The sequence below is a fragment of the Macaca thibetana genome, chromosome 12 (assembly GCF_024542745.1).
Source record: "Macaca thibetana thibetana isolate TM-01 chromosome 12, ASM2454274v1, whole genome shotgun sequence".
NCBI lineage: Eukaryota > Metazoa > Chordata > Mammalia > Primates > Cercopithecidae > Macaca > Macaca thibetana.
In genome coordinates this window covers 124,809,759-124,823,349 of record NC_065589.1, presented here as the reverse complement: position 1 = coordinate 124,823,349, position 13,591 = coordinate 124,809,759, and the positions used below count along the sequence as shown (strand labels likewise).

At 47.0% G+C, this 13,591-nt stretch overlaps 1 protein-coding gene across 2 annotated transcripts in view; it reads left to right on the top strand.

Annotated features, from left to right (window-relative positions):
* The first annotated feature begins 3 nt into the window (after positions 1 to 3).
* LOC126933065 (cytochrome P450 27C1) overlaps positions 4 to 13,591 on the top strand; it is a 33,675-nt gene continuing 20,087 nt past the window's right edge. The window contains exons 1-2 of one of the 2 annotated variants that reach the window (XM_050752557.1): positions 4 to 285; positions 12,755 to 12,945. In XM_050752557.1, the coding sequence (XP_050608514.1) occupies positions 4 to 285; positions 12,755 to 12,945 (473 nt within the window). The remainder of the gene's footprint in view (positions 286 to 12,754; positions 12,946 to 13,591) is intronic. The other variant, XM_050752558.1, reaches the window with a different exon arrangement.

The window sequence follows — 13,591 nt, the reverse complement described above, 5'->3', positions numbered from 1 at the left end:
GCCATGGCCCTGCTGGCGCGGATCCTGAGAGCCGGGCTGCGGCCGGCGCCCGAGCGGGGTGGGCTCCTGGGTGGCGCGGCCCCGCGGCGGCCCCAACCCGCAGGCGCACGGCTCCCGGCTGGGGCGCGGGCCGAGGACAAAGGCGCGGGGCGGCCGGGGGCGCCACCGGCTGGGGGCCGGGCCGAGGGTCCCCGGAGCCTCGCCGCCATGCCGGGGCCGCGGACCCTCGCCAACCTGGCGGAGTTCTTCTACAGGGACGGCTTCAGCCGCATCCACGAGATCCAGGTAGCGCTCGCCGAGCCGGGAGGGAGCCAGCCGGGGCTGCTGCCCAGAGGGCTGACGGCGCGGGCGGGAGGGCGCCAGGGAGGGGAGCCGGGTGAGGGAGTCCCAGGGAGGGGCGGCGGGCAGGGCTCCCCGGGCACGGGGCGCCGCGGTGGGTGGGGGGAACTGGACTGGGGTTGTCCGGTTAAGGCTCGCAGGAAGGGGCGCTGAGGAGAGGACGCCGGGAAGGCGATCCGGGGTGGAGGAGGCAGGAACCGGGAGCGGGGCGGGGGCGTTGGGGAGGGGTCTCCGAGACGGGGACCCCGGAGAGGGGCAGCAGGCAGAGGGAGCTCAGGAACGGGGCCAGAAAGGAACGGCTGGGAAGAGGCAGGGGGAATGGGTGTCTCGGGAGGTGGCGGCCGGGAGGGGTCCCCTGGAGGGGCCCCAGCAGGGATCCCTAGGGAGGAGGTTGCGGGGAGGGGAGTCAGGGATGGGGTTTCGGCGAGTGGTAGCCCGAGAGGCGGCGGGCAGTGTCTCCAGGGACGGGTCCCGGGGAGGGACCCAGGCCGGGGTTGCCTGGTTGGGGAACCTGGGGAGGGGGCGCCGCGGAGGGAAACCAGGAATGGGACTGCGGGGAGGGCACCAGAGCTGAGGACCCGGAGCGGGAGACTTGGGGAGGGGCAGCGGGCGCCTGTTGGACGCCGCCGGGGCCGGGGAGTGGAGCGCGGGCGGGACCCCCGGAGCCGGGGCGGAGGAGGCTGCGGCCCGGGGCCGGCCCGCGGGGAGCGCTGGGCTCTGCGGAGCTCGGTGTCCTTCGGTAGCCGAGACTGTGTTGTATTCATTTCTAGTCCTTTTTGTGTTTTGTAAAGGCGGGGGGAGAGGGGACGGAGCTCGGGGTTCCGTAGACTCTAAGCCGGAGTTGGGGTCGACACCTGGAGTTCGCGCCGGGACGGGAGGCAGGGACGCGGGAAGAACCCAGGGGTCCCAGCCACCCGCCCGGGCGTTCGGGCCGGCGAATTCCGCGCGCTTCCCACCCGGAGCCTGAGTGCTGCCCTTCCCACGCCCACCTCCGTGGCGCCCTTCGTGGCGGGGGCAGGGAACCCGAGTCGCGGCGGCGCCTTCCGATGCCTTTGCCCATCACCCGCCTCCCCGGGTGCCCGGCCCAGCACTCGCTGTTATTTCTGGGATGGGGGCTTTTGGCGTCTTCCGAGAACGCCCCCTTCTGCTCCCACCCAGCCCTGTCCTTCTGTCCAGAGTTCGTTTCAGTCATTCCTTCGTTCCATCAGCCATTCAGTCAATGAACGTGACGGAGAGGCCCCACACCTCATTAACGGAAAAACCGACGCGCGTGGAGCAATTTTAGTTCTGCCAGGAATTAAAATTTAATTTAATTTTAATGCCGGGAAGTCCCAATCGTCCCTCCTCAAGTCCGCCACACCAACCCTACACAATTCCAAACCCCCGCCCCCACCCCAATGCTTAGAGGGCTCAAAAATGATCTTCTATGTAGAATCTGATAAGATATCAGGATGGCAACTTTCAAATACAGTAAAAAGTGTTTTCTTTTTTTTTTTTTTGAGACGGAGTCTCGCTGTGTCTCCCAGGCTGGAGTGCAGTGACGTGATCTCGGCTCACTGCAAGCTCCGCCTCCCGGGTTCACGCCATTCTCCCGCCTCAGCCTCCCAAGTAGCTGAGACTACAGGCGCCCGCCACCACGCCCGGCTAGTTTTTTGTATTTTTAGTAGAGACGGGGTTTCACCATGTTAGCCAGGATAGTCTCGATCTCCTGACCTCGTGATCCACCCGCCTCGGCCTCCCAAAGTGCTGGGATTACAGGCTTGAGCCACCGCGCCCGGCCAAAAGTGTTTTCTTATTTGCTGTTGATGGGTTCAGTACAACCTACTTTCTGAAGTGTAATTTAATTTTTCTTTTATCCACCCTTACTGCCATCTGCTTTTATCCTCACACCTCACCCAGAGTTTGTTCGATGGGCACAGGTTTCTTTGAGAGGGACCCTGTTAAAGCCTGTACCCAGTCAGGATGTGTGGCAGTTCAGATGGGTATTTTCCATTCACCCGCCCTGCCGCCAGCCCTCACCCTGAGCTCAGCCCCTCCTGCCCGCTGCTCAGACAGCTTCCTTCACCACACCCAGGGCCCTGGGGCACAGAGCAGAGAGTCACAACTGACTCACTTGGTGCCTTCTCACCACTCGCAGACAGGACCTGGAGATTAAAGGAAATAAAGGAAAAGTTCTTTTCCTTTACTCTCCAAGTGGCACTACCCCAACCCTCAAATAGGGTACTTGTGGGAACTCTCACCTTCTGGCCGCCCCTCTGAGGAATCCCAATGTCGAACACATGGTTCTAGAAAAACCCTCTCTTCCCGCTCTCCAGATTGCTCATTGTTCTGTGACCCATCACATCCAGTTCACTTGCGCTCCCCTTGCAATCATAGAATGTTAGCTAAACAAGGGCTCTTAGAATTCACCTATATAGCTCACCTCTCATTTTACAGACGGAAAAAGCTGGGTGGTTACCTAAGCGACTTGCCTAAGGTCAGGCAGCTGGTGATTGGCAGAGTAGAAATCATAATCTGGGTCACTAGATGCTGTTTAGGGTGTGGTAGAACGGCAGGATGGCTGATACCAGGAGTGCTGCCCTCCAATACTGGCCCTCTGCAGCCACCTGTGGAGCCTTGGGCTAGTCACTTATTCTCTCTGCACCTCAGTTTTCTCATCTGTAAAGGAGATTAGCAATCCCCATTCCTCTCGTGGGTTATGATAAGGTCAAATAAGCTTAGTGTTATGAAACTGTAATAATAACACGTAATAACCATCAGTATTTCTAGAATTCTTTTCATGTGCCAGGCACAGTTTCAAGTCTTACATGAAACTTATTTCTCCATTTTTTGGGTGAAGAAACTGAGGCATGGTAGGACCTAACTTCTAAAGGTTATTCAGGTAGTAAACTGTGAGCCCAGATTCAAACTCCAGAATCTGTGCTCTTAACATCCAAGCAAACTCTAAGTACTGTGCCCACCAGTACTAGTACCATGACCCACCACCAGAAAGTGATGAAAACTGTATCATTTCTACCTCCAGTTCGCTTGTGCTGATTGTACCCAATTCAGTAGCTGGATTTGCTTGAGGTGTGGCCCATTTCCCAGTAGTTCTTGTTACCAGTCATTCCTTCAGTGGGCCCCTTTAGAGACCTGAACTCTTTGGGGGTCACTTATTTATTAGGCAGAAGTGACCCCTTGAAGATGGACTCATTCCAGTTTAGTCTGAGTGTCTTCATTTTCAGGTCTGCAGAAGGAGTGAGTAAAAGAGTAGAGAAATGACAGTGCTCCTGGCCTGCTGTTTCTGAGATTGAGAGTTGGAGTGGTAAGAAAAAAAATACAAAAAACTAGCCGGGCAAGGTGGCAGGCGCCTGTAGTCCCAGCTACTTGGGAGGCGGAGGCAGGAGAATGGCGTGAACCTGGGAGGCGGAGCTTGCAGTGAGCTGAGATCCGGCCATGCACTCCAGCCTGGGCGACAGAGCGAGACTCCGTCTCAAAAAAAAAAAAAAAAGAAAAGAAAAGAAAACTGGGCTGATGGCCAAGAGAGTCTTAGTAACTTTCCCCAGCCCAGCCCTGTCTGTGTTATGCTGAGCCATGTTAGAGGCTCATTGCTTTGTGTTTTAATTGAATAATTTAGTCCATTTACATTTATTGTGATTTCTTTTTATGGAGGGGGTAAGAGCTTTCTTAAGATATAATTAACATATCATATAATTCATTCATTTAAAGTGTGCAAAAATCACCACAGTCAACTTGTAGAACATTTTCACGACCTCAAAAAGAAATCCCATATCCATCAGCTATCACCCCCAACTCTCCTATTCTCCCTGCTTTAGGCAACCATCAAGCTACTTTCTGTATCTATAGAGTGGTTTATTCTGGACATGTCATATAAATGGAATCATGTAATATGTGATATTTTATGGGTGGTTTCTTTCACTTTAAACATTTCAGTATAATGTTTTTAAGGTTAACCCATGTTGTAGCATGTATCAGTACCTCATTCTTTTTATGGACAAATAATTTTGCAGTGTATGACTATACCACATTTTACTTATCCATTCATCAGTTCATAGACATTTGGATTGTTTCCACCTTTTAGCCATAATGAATAATGCTGCTATGAACTCTTGTGTGTAAGGTTTTGTGTAGACATGTGTTTTCATTTCTCTTGGATATGTATCTAGGAGTGGAACTGTTGGGTCAAATAGTAATTCTACATTTAACCTTTTGAAGAACTGCCAGACTGTTTTCCAGAGTGTCTGCACCATTTTACATCCCCACCAGTATTGTAAGAGGATTCTGATTTTTCTACATCCCTGTCAATATTTGTTATTACTTGTCCTTTTGATTACGGCCATTCTAGTGTGTGTGAAGTGCTATCTCTCCCTGATGACTAATGATGTTGAGCATATTTTCATGTGCTTATTTACCATTTGTATATCTTCTTTGGAGATATGTCCATTGAAATCCTTTGCCCAGTTTTTAATTGCATTCTTTTCTCTCTCCTTCCTTCCTTCTTTCCTCCCTCCCTTCCTTCCTTCCTCTACTGGTTTGTAAGTTTTTATATATTCTAGGTACAAGTCGCTTATCAGATATGTGCTCTGCAAATATTTTCTCCATCCGAAGGCTTGTTTTTGCTTTCTTTTTTAAAATTTTATTTTTAGTTTTTAATGAGACAGGGTCTTGCTATGTGGCACAGGCTGGGCTCAAGCAATCCACCTGCCTTGGCCTCCTAGAGTGCTAGGATTACATGCATGAGCCATCGTGCCTGGCCTTGTTTTCACTTTCTTAATAGTGTTCTTTGAAGCATAAAAGTTTTAAATTTTGATGAAGTCCAGTTATCAATTTTTTTCTTTTGTTACTTGTACTTTAGGGATCATATCTTAAGACATTATGCCAAACCCAAGGTCATGAAGATTTACCCTTATGTTTTCTTCTAAGAGTCTATAGTTTTAGCATTTACATTTAGATCTTTGAGATAATTTTTTCTATGGTATGAGAAAAAGGTATAAATTGATTCTTTGCTTGTGGCTATTCAGTTGTCCCTGTGCCATTTGTTTAAGAGACTATTAAATCCTTTTCCTATTGAATTATCTTGGTACTTTTGATGAAAATCAGTTGACCATAGGTATTTGGGTCTTAATTCTAAGCCAATGATTATGCCATTACTGCACTGTCTTGGTTACTGTAGCTTTGTACTAAGTCTTTTTTTTCTTTATTTCCTCTAAAAAAAAACCAAAACGAAACAAAGGATACATGTGCAGAAAGTGCAGGTTTGTTACATAGGTGTACACGCACCATGGTGGTTTGCTGCACCTATTGACCCATCTAAGTTTCCTCCCCTCAACCCCCACCCCAACAGGCCCTGTTGTGTGTTATTCCCCTCTCTGTATTCTTGTGTTCTCAATATTCACTCCCTCTTATGAGTAAGAACATGCAGTGTTTGGTTTTCTGTTCCTGTGTTAGTTTGCTGAGGATGATGGCTTCCAGCTTCATCCATGTCCCTGCAAAGGACATGACCTCATTCTTTTTTATGGCTACATAGCTTTCCATGGTGTATAGGTACCACATTTTCTTTATCCAGTCTGTCATTGATGGGCATTTGGGTTGGTTCCATATCTTTGCTATTGTAAATAGTGCTGCTGTAAAAATATGTGTGCATGTGTTTTTATAGTAGAATGATTTATATTCCTTTGGGTATATATCCAGTAATGGGATTGCTGGGTCAAATGGTGTTTCTGGTTCTAGATCCTTGAGGAATTGCCATACTGTCTTCCACAATGGTTGAACTAATTTACATTCCCAACAACAGTGTAAAAGTGTTTCAGTTTCTCCACAGCCTTGCCAGCATCTCTTCCTGACTTTTTAATAATCACCATTCTGACTGGTGTGAGATGGTATCTCATTGTGGTTTTGATTTGCATTTCTCTGATGATCAGTGATGTTGAGCTTTTTTTCATATGTTTGTTGGGTACATAAACGTCTTCTTTTGAGTAGTGTTTGTTCATATCCTTTGCCCACTTTTCGATGGGACTGTTTGTTTCCTTCCTGTAAATTTGTTCAATTTCCTTGTAAATTCCAGCTATTAGACCTTTGTCAGATGGGTAGATTGCAAAAATCTTCTCCCATTCTGTAGGTTGCCTGTTCACTCTGATGATAGTTTTTTTTTTTTTTTTTGTGCAGGAGCTCTTTAATTAGATTCCAGTTGTCATTTTGGCTTTTGTTGCAATTGCTTTTGGTGTATTTGTCATGAAATCTTTGCCGATGCCTATGTGTGAATGGTATTGCCTAGGTTTTCTTCTAGGGTTTTTATGGTTTGGTGTTTTATACTTGAGTCTTTAATTCATCTTGAGTTAATTTTTGTATAAGGTATAGGGAAGGGGTCCAGTTTCAGTTTTGTGCATATGGTTAGCCGGTTTTCCCAGCACCATATACTAAATAGGAGTTCCTTTTCCCATTGCTTGTTTTCATCAGGTTTGTCAAAGAGCAGATGGTTGTAGACGTGTGGTGTTATTTCTGAGGTCTCTGTTCTGCTCCATTGGTCTATATGTCTGTTTTGGTGCCAGTACTATGCTGTTTTGGTTACTGTAGCCTTGTAGTATAGTTTAAAGTCAGGTATCATGATGCTTCCAGCTTTGTTCTTTTTGCTTAGGATTGTCTTGGCTATATGGGGTCTTCGATTCCATATGAAATTTAAAGAATTTTTTTCTAATTCTGTGAAATTTAAATAATTTTTTTCTAATTCTGTGAAGAATGTCAGTGGTGGTTTGATGGGAATAGCATTGAATCTATAAATTACTTTAGGCAGTATGGCCATTTTCACGATATGGATTCTTCCTCTCCATAAGGATAGAATGTTTTTCCATTTGTTTGTGTCCTCTCTTATTTTCTTTTTCTTTTTTTTTTTTTTTTTTTTGAGACGGAGTCTCGCTCTGTCGCCCGGGCTGGAGTGCAGTGGTGCGATCTCGGCTCACTGCAAGCTCCGCCTCCAGGGCTTACGCCATTCTCCTGCCTCAGCCTCCCGAGTAGCTGGGACCACAGGCGCCCGCCACCTCGCCCGGCTAGTTTTTTGTACTTTTTAGTAGAGACGGGGTTTCACCGTGTTCGCCAGGATGGTCTCGATCTCCTGACCTCGTGATCCGCCTGTCTCGGCCTCCCAAAGTGCTGGGATTACAGGCTTGAGCCACCGCGCCCAGCCCTCTCTTATTTTCTTGAGCAGTGATTTGTGGTTCTCCCTGAAGAAGTCCTTCACATTCCTTGTTAGTTGTATACCTGGATATTTTATTCTCTTTGTAGTGATTGTGAATGGGAGTTCATTCATGATTTGGCTCTCTGCTTGCCTATTGTTGGTGTAAAGGAATGCTTGTGATTTTTGCACATTGATTTTATATACTGAGACTTTGCTGAAGTTGCTTATCAGCTCAAGAAGTTTTTGGGCTGAGATGATGGGGTTTTCTAAATATACAATAATGTCATGTGCAAACAGAGATAACTTGATTTCCTCTCTTCCTATTTGAATACGCTTTATTTCTTTCTCTTGTCTGATTGCCCTGGTCAGAACTTCCAATACTATGTTGAATAGGAGTGGTAAGAAAGGGCATCCTTGTCTTGAACCAGTTTTCAGAGGGAATGCTTCCAGCTTTTGTCCATTCAATATGATGTTGTCTGTGGGTTTATCATAAGTAGCTCTTATTATATTGAGATATGTTCCATCAGTACCTAGTTTATTGAGATTTTTTAATGTGAAGGGATGTTGAATTTTATCAAAGGCCTTTTCCGCATCTATTGAGATAATTATGTAATTTTTGTCCTTGGTTCTGTTTACGTGATGGATTATGTTTATTGATTTGTGTATGTTGAACCAGCCTTGCATCCCAGGGATGAAGCTGACTTGATCGTGGTGGATAAGATTTTTGATGTGCTGCTGAATTCGGTTTGCCAGTATTTTACTGAAGACTTTTGCGTCGATGTTCATCAGGGATATTGGCCTGAAGTTTTCTTTTTTTGCTGTGTCTCTTCCTGGTTTTGGTATCAAGATGATTCTGGCTTCATAAAATGAGTTAGGGAGGAGTCCCTCCTTTTCAATTGTTTGGAATAGTTTCAGAAGGAACGGTACCAGCTCATCTTTGTATTTCTGGTAGAATTTAGCTGTGAATCCATCTAGTCCTGGGCTTTTTTTGGTTGGTAGACTATTAATTAATGCCTCAATGTCAGAGCTTGCTATTGGTCTATTCAGGTATTAAATTTCTTCCTGGTTTAGTCTTGGTAGGGTGTATGCATCCAGGAACTTACCATTTCTTCTAGATTTTCTAGTTTATTTGCATAGAGGTGTTTATAGTATTCTCTGATGGTAGTTTGTGTTTCTGTGGGGTCAGTGGTGATACCCCCTTTATCATTTTTTTATTGTGTCTATTTGATTCTTCTCTCTTTCCTTCTTTATTAGTCTAGCTAGTAGTCTATTTTGTTAATTTTTTCCAAAAACCGGTTCCTAGATTCATTGATTTTTTTGGAGGGTAGTTCATGTCTCTATGTCCTTCAATTTTTCTCTGATCTTAGTTATTTCTTGTCTTCTGCTAGCTTTTGGATTAGTTAGCTCTCGCCTCTTTAGCTCTTTTAATTGTGATGTTAGGGTGTCAATTTGAGGTCTTTCTAGCTTTTTGATTTGGGCATTTAGTGCTATAAATTTCCCTCTTAACACTGCTTTAGCTGTGTCCCAGGTATTCTGGTACGTTGTCTCTTTGTTCTCATTGGTTTCAAAGAGCTTCTTGATTCTGCCTTAATTTCATTATTTACTTAGGAGTCATTCAGGAGCAGGTTGTTCAATTTCCATGAAATCGTGTGCTTTTGAGTGAGTTTCTTAATCCTGAGATCGAATTTCATTGCATTGTGGTCAGAGTGTTATGATTTCAGTTCTTTTGCACTTGCTGAGGAGTTTATGTGGTACCCATCTTCTGAAGCGTACTTCTGTCAATTCGTCCATCTGATCCTCCATCTAGTTCTATGCTCTTGATGGAGAGACATTGTGATTATTTGGAGGAGAAGAGGCACTGAGGTCTTTTGGGTTTTCAGCATTTTTTTGTTGATTCTTTCTTATCTCCGTGAGTTTGTCTAGTTTCAGTCTTGAGGCTGCTGACCCTTGGATGGGGGTTTTGTGGGGGCCTTTTTGTTGTTGTTGTTATCGATGCTGTTGTTGTCGCTTTCTGTTTGTTTTTCTTTCAATAGTCAGGTCCCTCTTCTGTAGGGAGGCTGCAGTTTGCAGGGGGTTCGCTTCAGGCCCTATTCATCTGATTCGCTCCTGTGCCTGGAGATATCACTCAAGGAGGCTGGAGTGCAGCAATGATGGGTGTCTGTTCCTTCTTCTGGGACCTCTGACCTCAAGGGGTACCAACCTGATGCCAGTAGGATTGCTCCTGTATAGGGTGTCTGACAATCCCTATTGGAGGTTCTCACCTAGCTGGATGGCATGGGGAGCAGGACCCATTTAATGAAGCACTTTGCCCCTTAGTGGAGAGGGTGTGTTTTGCTGGGGGAAACCCACTAGTCTGGGCTGCCTGGATTCCTCAGAACTACCTGGAGAAGAGGATAAAGCTGCTGGTCCACAGAGACTGTGGCCACCCCTTCCCCCAGGGGCTCAGGCCCAGGGAGATCAGGGTTCTGTCCCTGAGCCTTTGGCTGGAATTGTTGGAGATCCTGTTGGGAATTCCCCACCACTGAGGAGAAGGATGGATCAGGGTTAGACTTGAAGAGGCACTCTAGCTGCCGACTGCCACAGCTGGTGTGTTGAGCTGTGGGGATAAGTCTTGGGACCAAGCCATTCAACCTCCCTGGCTCCAGCAAAGGAAAAGTGCAGCCTGGAGCTATAGAAATAGGCACCACCCTTCCCCAACCCAGGGAACTTAGGCTGTTAGGCAGTTGTGAGTCCCAGTGCAGGCTGCTGCCCCTCCCCCAAGGAGCTCAAATGGCTTAGACAGCAGGCAGCTGCAGCTAGTGCTGGTCGCCCCTCCCCTCGGGAGTTCAGTAGGCTTAAGTGGATTCCAGCTGAGAGGCTGTAGGAATCTGTGCATACCAGGGTTGGGACACTTGGCCCCGGTGGCATGGGTTCGAGAGTGGGATCTTCAGATCTGTGGGTTGCACAGGTCTGTGGAAAAAGCACAGTTTCCCCAGCTGGGTAGCCTGGTCACTCACCACTTCCCTTGGCTGTGGGGAGGGGGTTCCCTTCCCGTGTGGATCTCAGGTGGGCCACCGCACTACTGTTCTTCCTTCTCTCCGTGGATTATGCCAGCCTTCTAGTCAATTTTGATGAGAGAGCTTGGATACCCTGGCTACCAGTGAAGGATTCACATGCTTATTAAGGTTTTTTTTTGGGAGCCTCTGAGCATCACTGCTTCTAGTTGGCCATCTTGGCCCCTCTCCCATAGTACTAAGTCTTGAAACAGGAAAATGGGGGTCCACCAGCTTTTTTCTTTTTTCAAGATTGTTTAGGCTATTCTGGGTCTGTTGCATTTTCATATGAATTTCAGAATCAGCTTATCAGTTTCTACAAATAAATTTTGCACTGGAATTATGACAGGGATTGCTCTGAATCTATGTACACTTTGAGGTGTATTTTTATTTCAACAGTATTAAGTCTTCCAATCCATGAACATGGGATGTCTTGCCATTTGTTTCATGTCTTGCCATTTGTTTCATGTCTTGCCATTTCTTTCAGACTTCTTTAAACAATGTTTTGTAGATTTCTTTAAATAATGTGTAGATTTCTTTAAATAATGTTTTGTAGATTTCTTTAGATAGTGTTTTGTAGTTTTCAGAGTATAGGTTTTACACTTCTGTTAAATTTATTTCTAAGAATTTTATTTATTTATTTATTTATTGTGACAGTCTTGCTCTGTCACCCAGGCCCTAGTGCGGTGGTACAATCTTCACTCACTGCAACCTCCACCTCCCGAGCTCACATGATCCTCCCACCTCAGCCTCCTGAGCAGTTGGGACTACAGGCTCACACTGCTGTCTCACTAATTTTTGTATATATATGTTTTTTTTTGAGATAGAGTTTTGCTCTTGTCACCCAGGGTGGAGTGCAATGGTGTGGTCTTGTGGCTCACTGCAACCTCTGCCTCCTGGGTTCAAGTGATTCTACTGCCTCAGCCTCCCGAGTAGCTGGGATTACAGGCACACACCACGATGCCTGGCTAATTTTCGTATTTTTTGTAGAGATGGGGTTTCACCATGTTAGCTAAGCTGGTCTCAAACTCTTGACCTCAGGTGATCCACTGGTCTTGGCCTCCCAAAGTGCTGAGAGTACAGGCATGAGCCTCCGCACCCAGCCATGTATTTTTTTTACAGACAGAATTTTGCCATGTTGCCCAACCTGATCTCGAACTCCTATGCTCAAGCAATCCACCCACCTAAGCCTCCCAAAAGTGCTGGGATTACAGACAGGCATGAGCCACTGCAGCTGGTCAAGTACTTTATTCTTTCTGATGCTATTGTAAATTGAATTGCTTTTTAAATTTCATTTTGGATTGTTCACTGCTAGTGCACAGAAATGCAATTGATTTTTGTATATTGATTTTGTGTCCTATTGAACTTGTTTATTAGTTCTAGTAGTTTTTTAGTAGGTTCCTTAGGATTTTCTATATGTGAGATCATGTCTTCTGCCAATAGAGATAGCCCGAGTTCTTCCTTTCCAATCCAGGTGACTTTCCCTTCATTTTCTTGCTGGGAGTCGGTTTAGAGGCTCGTTAGAGATTGTCCACAGAGGGCTTCCTCTGCACAGTTGGCTTGGTACTGCTTAGGTAGAGCTGTTGGGCCCATGGGAAGGTGCTGGCAGACAGGGCCCTGTTTGCTCTGGACATTTATCTTTTATAATGACATTTCTGTCTCGTTGCTTCACACAGCTAAGGTAGTTTTAAAAACATTTCTCTAAAGAATAAGAAAACTTCCATGATCATGCCTGTAATCCCAGGACTTTGGGAGGCTGAGGTAGGAGGATCACTTGAGGCCAAGAGTTCGAGACCAGCCTGGCAACATTGAGAGATCCCTGTCTCTACAAAAAATAAAAAATTAGCTGGGCGTGGAGGTGTGCACCTGCAGTCCTAGCTACTTGGGAGGCCAAGGTGGGAGGATCGCCAGGGCCCAGGAGTTGGAGGCTGCAGTGAGCTATGTTCATGCCACTGCACTCCAGCCTGGGCAACAGAGCAAGACCATGTCTCTAAAAACAAACAAAACAAACAAAAACAACAAAAAAGAGATGGTTGTGTGAAAACATGTTTATCTCAGCAATATGTAAGTTACTGCTCTGATTCAGTTCTGTATTAGACAGCACTTCCCTCTGCCCCAATTTTCTGCTCCTGTAGCACACAAGGATGTTTCTGTTAAAGGTATGTCATACCTATGTATTTTTTCCTTTTTCGATTTCTCCATGGTATTGCAGCAGAAGCACACACAGGAATATGGAAAAATCTTCAAGTCTCACTTTGGTCCTCAGTTTGTAGTATCTATTGCAGACCGCGATATGGTGGCTCAGGTGCTCCGGGCGGAGGGCGCTGCGCCCCAGAGAGCCAACATGGAATCCTGGCGGGAGTACCGAGACTTGCGGGGCAGAGCCACCGGGCTCATCTCGGCGTGAGTATGTGCGCCCGGGCTGAGCCAGGGGCTGGAGGGAGAGCTCAGGGGGAGGCCCCCTCTTCCAAAGCTGGTTCCTAAAATCCAGCTCTTAGAAAAGCCCAGAACCACCCCCTACCATGGGTTGATATCTGACAGCCTGCTTGTGTGATCTCGCAGACACAGCAGCCCTGCTGGGTTTTCTCGCTCCTCCTCCGTGCCAAGTTGTCCCGTCAGGAGCCAGGAGGGGAAAAGCTGGCTCGGTGGTGGGCAGAGCTCTTCGGAGGCAGTGCTTTGTGGTGTCCGTTCGGTGATAACCCAGGCAGACAAAGCTCACAGCGCCCTTGTCTGTGCACTGGGGAAGGAGGTGGTCAGCCACTATTTCAGGAAAATCCCTTTGACGGGGAGCTCAGAACCTCCAGACTTGGTCGCCACGTGGTGATTTTCCTGTCGCTCAGCAGACTGTGATTATTCGTTTTGAACCAGCGTCACTAACACCTCTGTGCCTTCCCAGAGATCATGGCCCGCGGCCAGGCAGGGAGGCCCAGGTGCAGATGCCCCGGTCCAAATCCCCGTGGAGTGGGGCTCCCGTTTGCAGCTCTTTTCATATCTATGTCCTTATACACAAATTGGGGAGAAATACAGCCCCCAATTTCTCAAGTAAGAT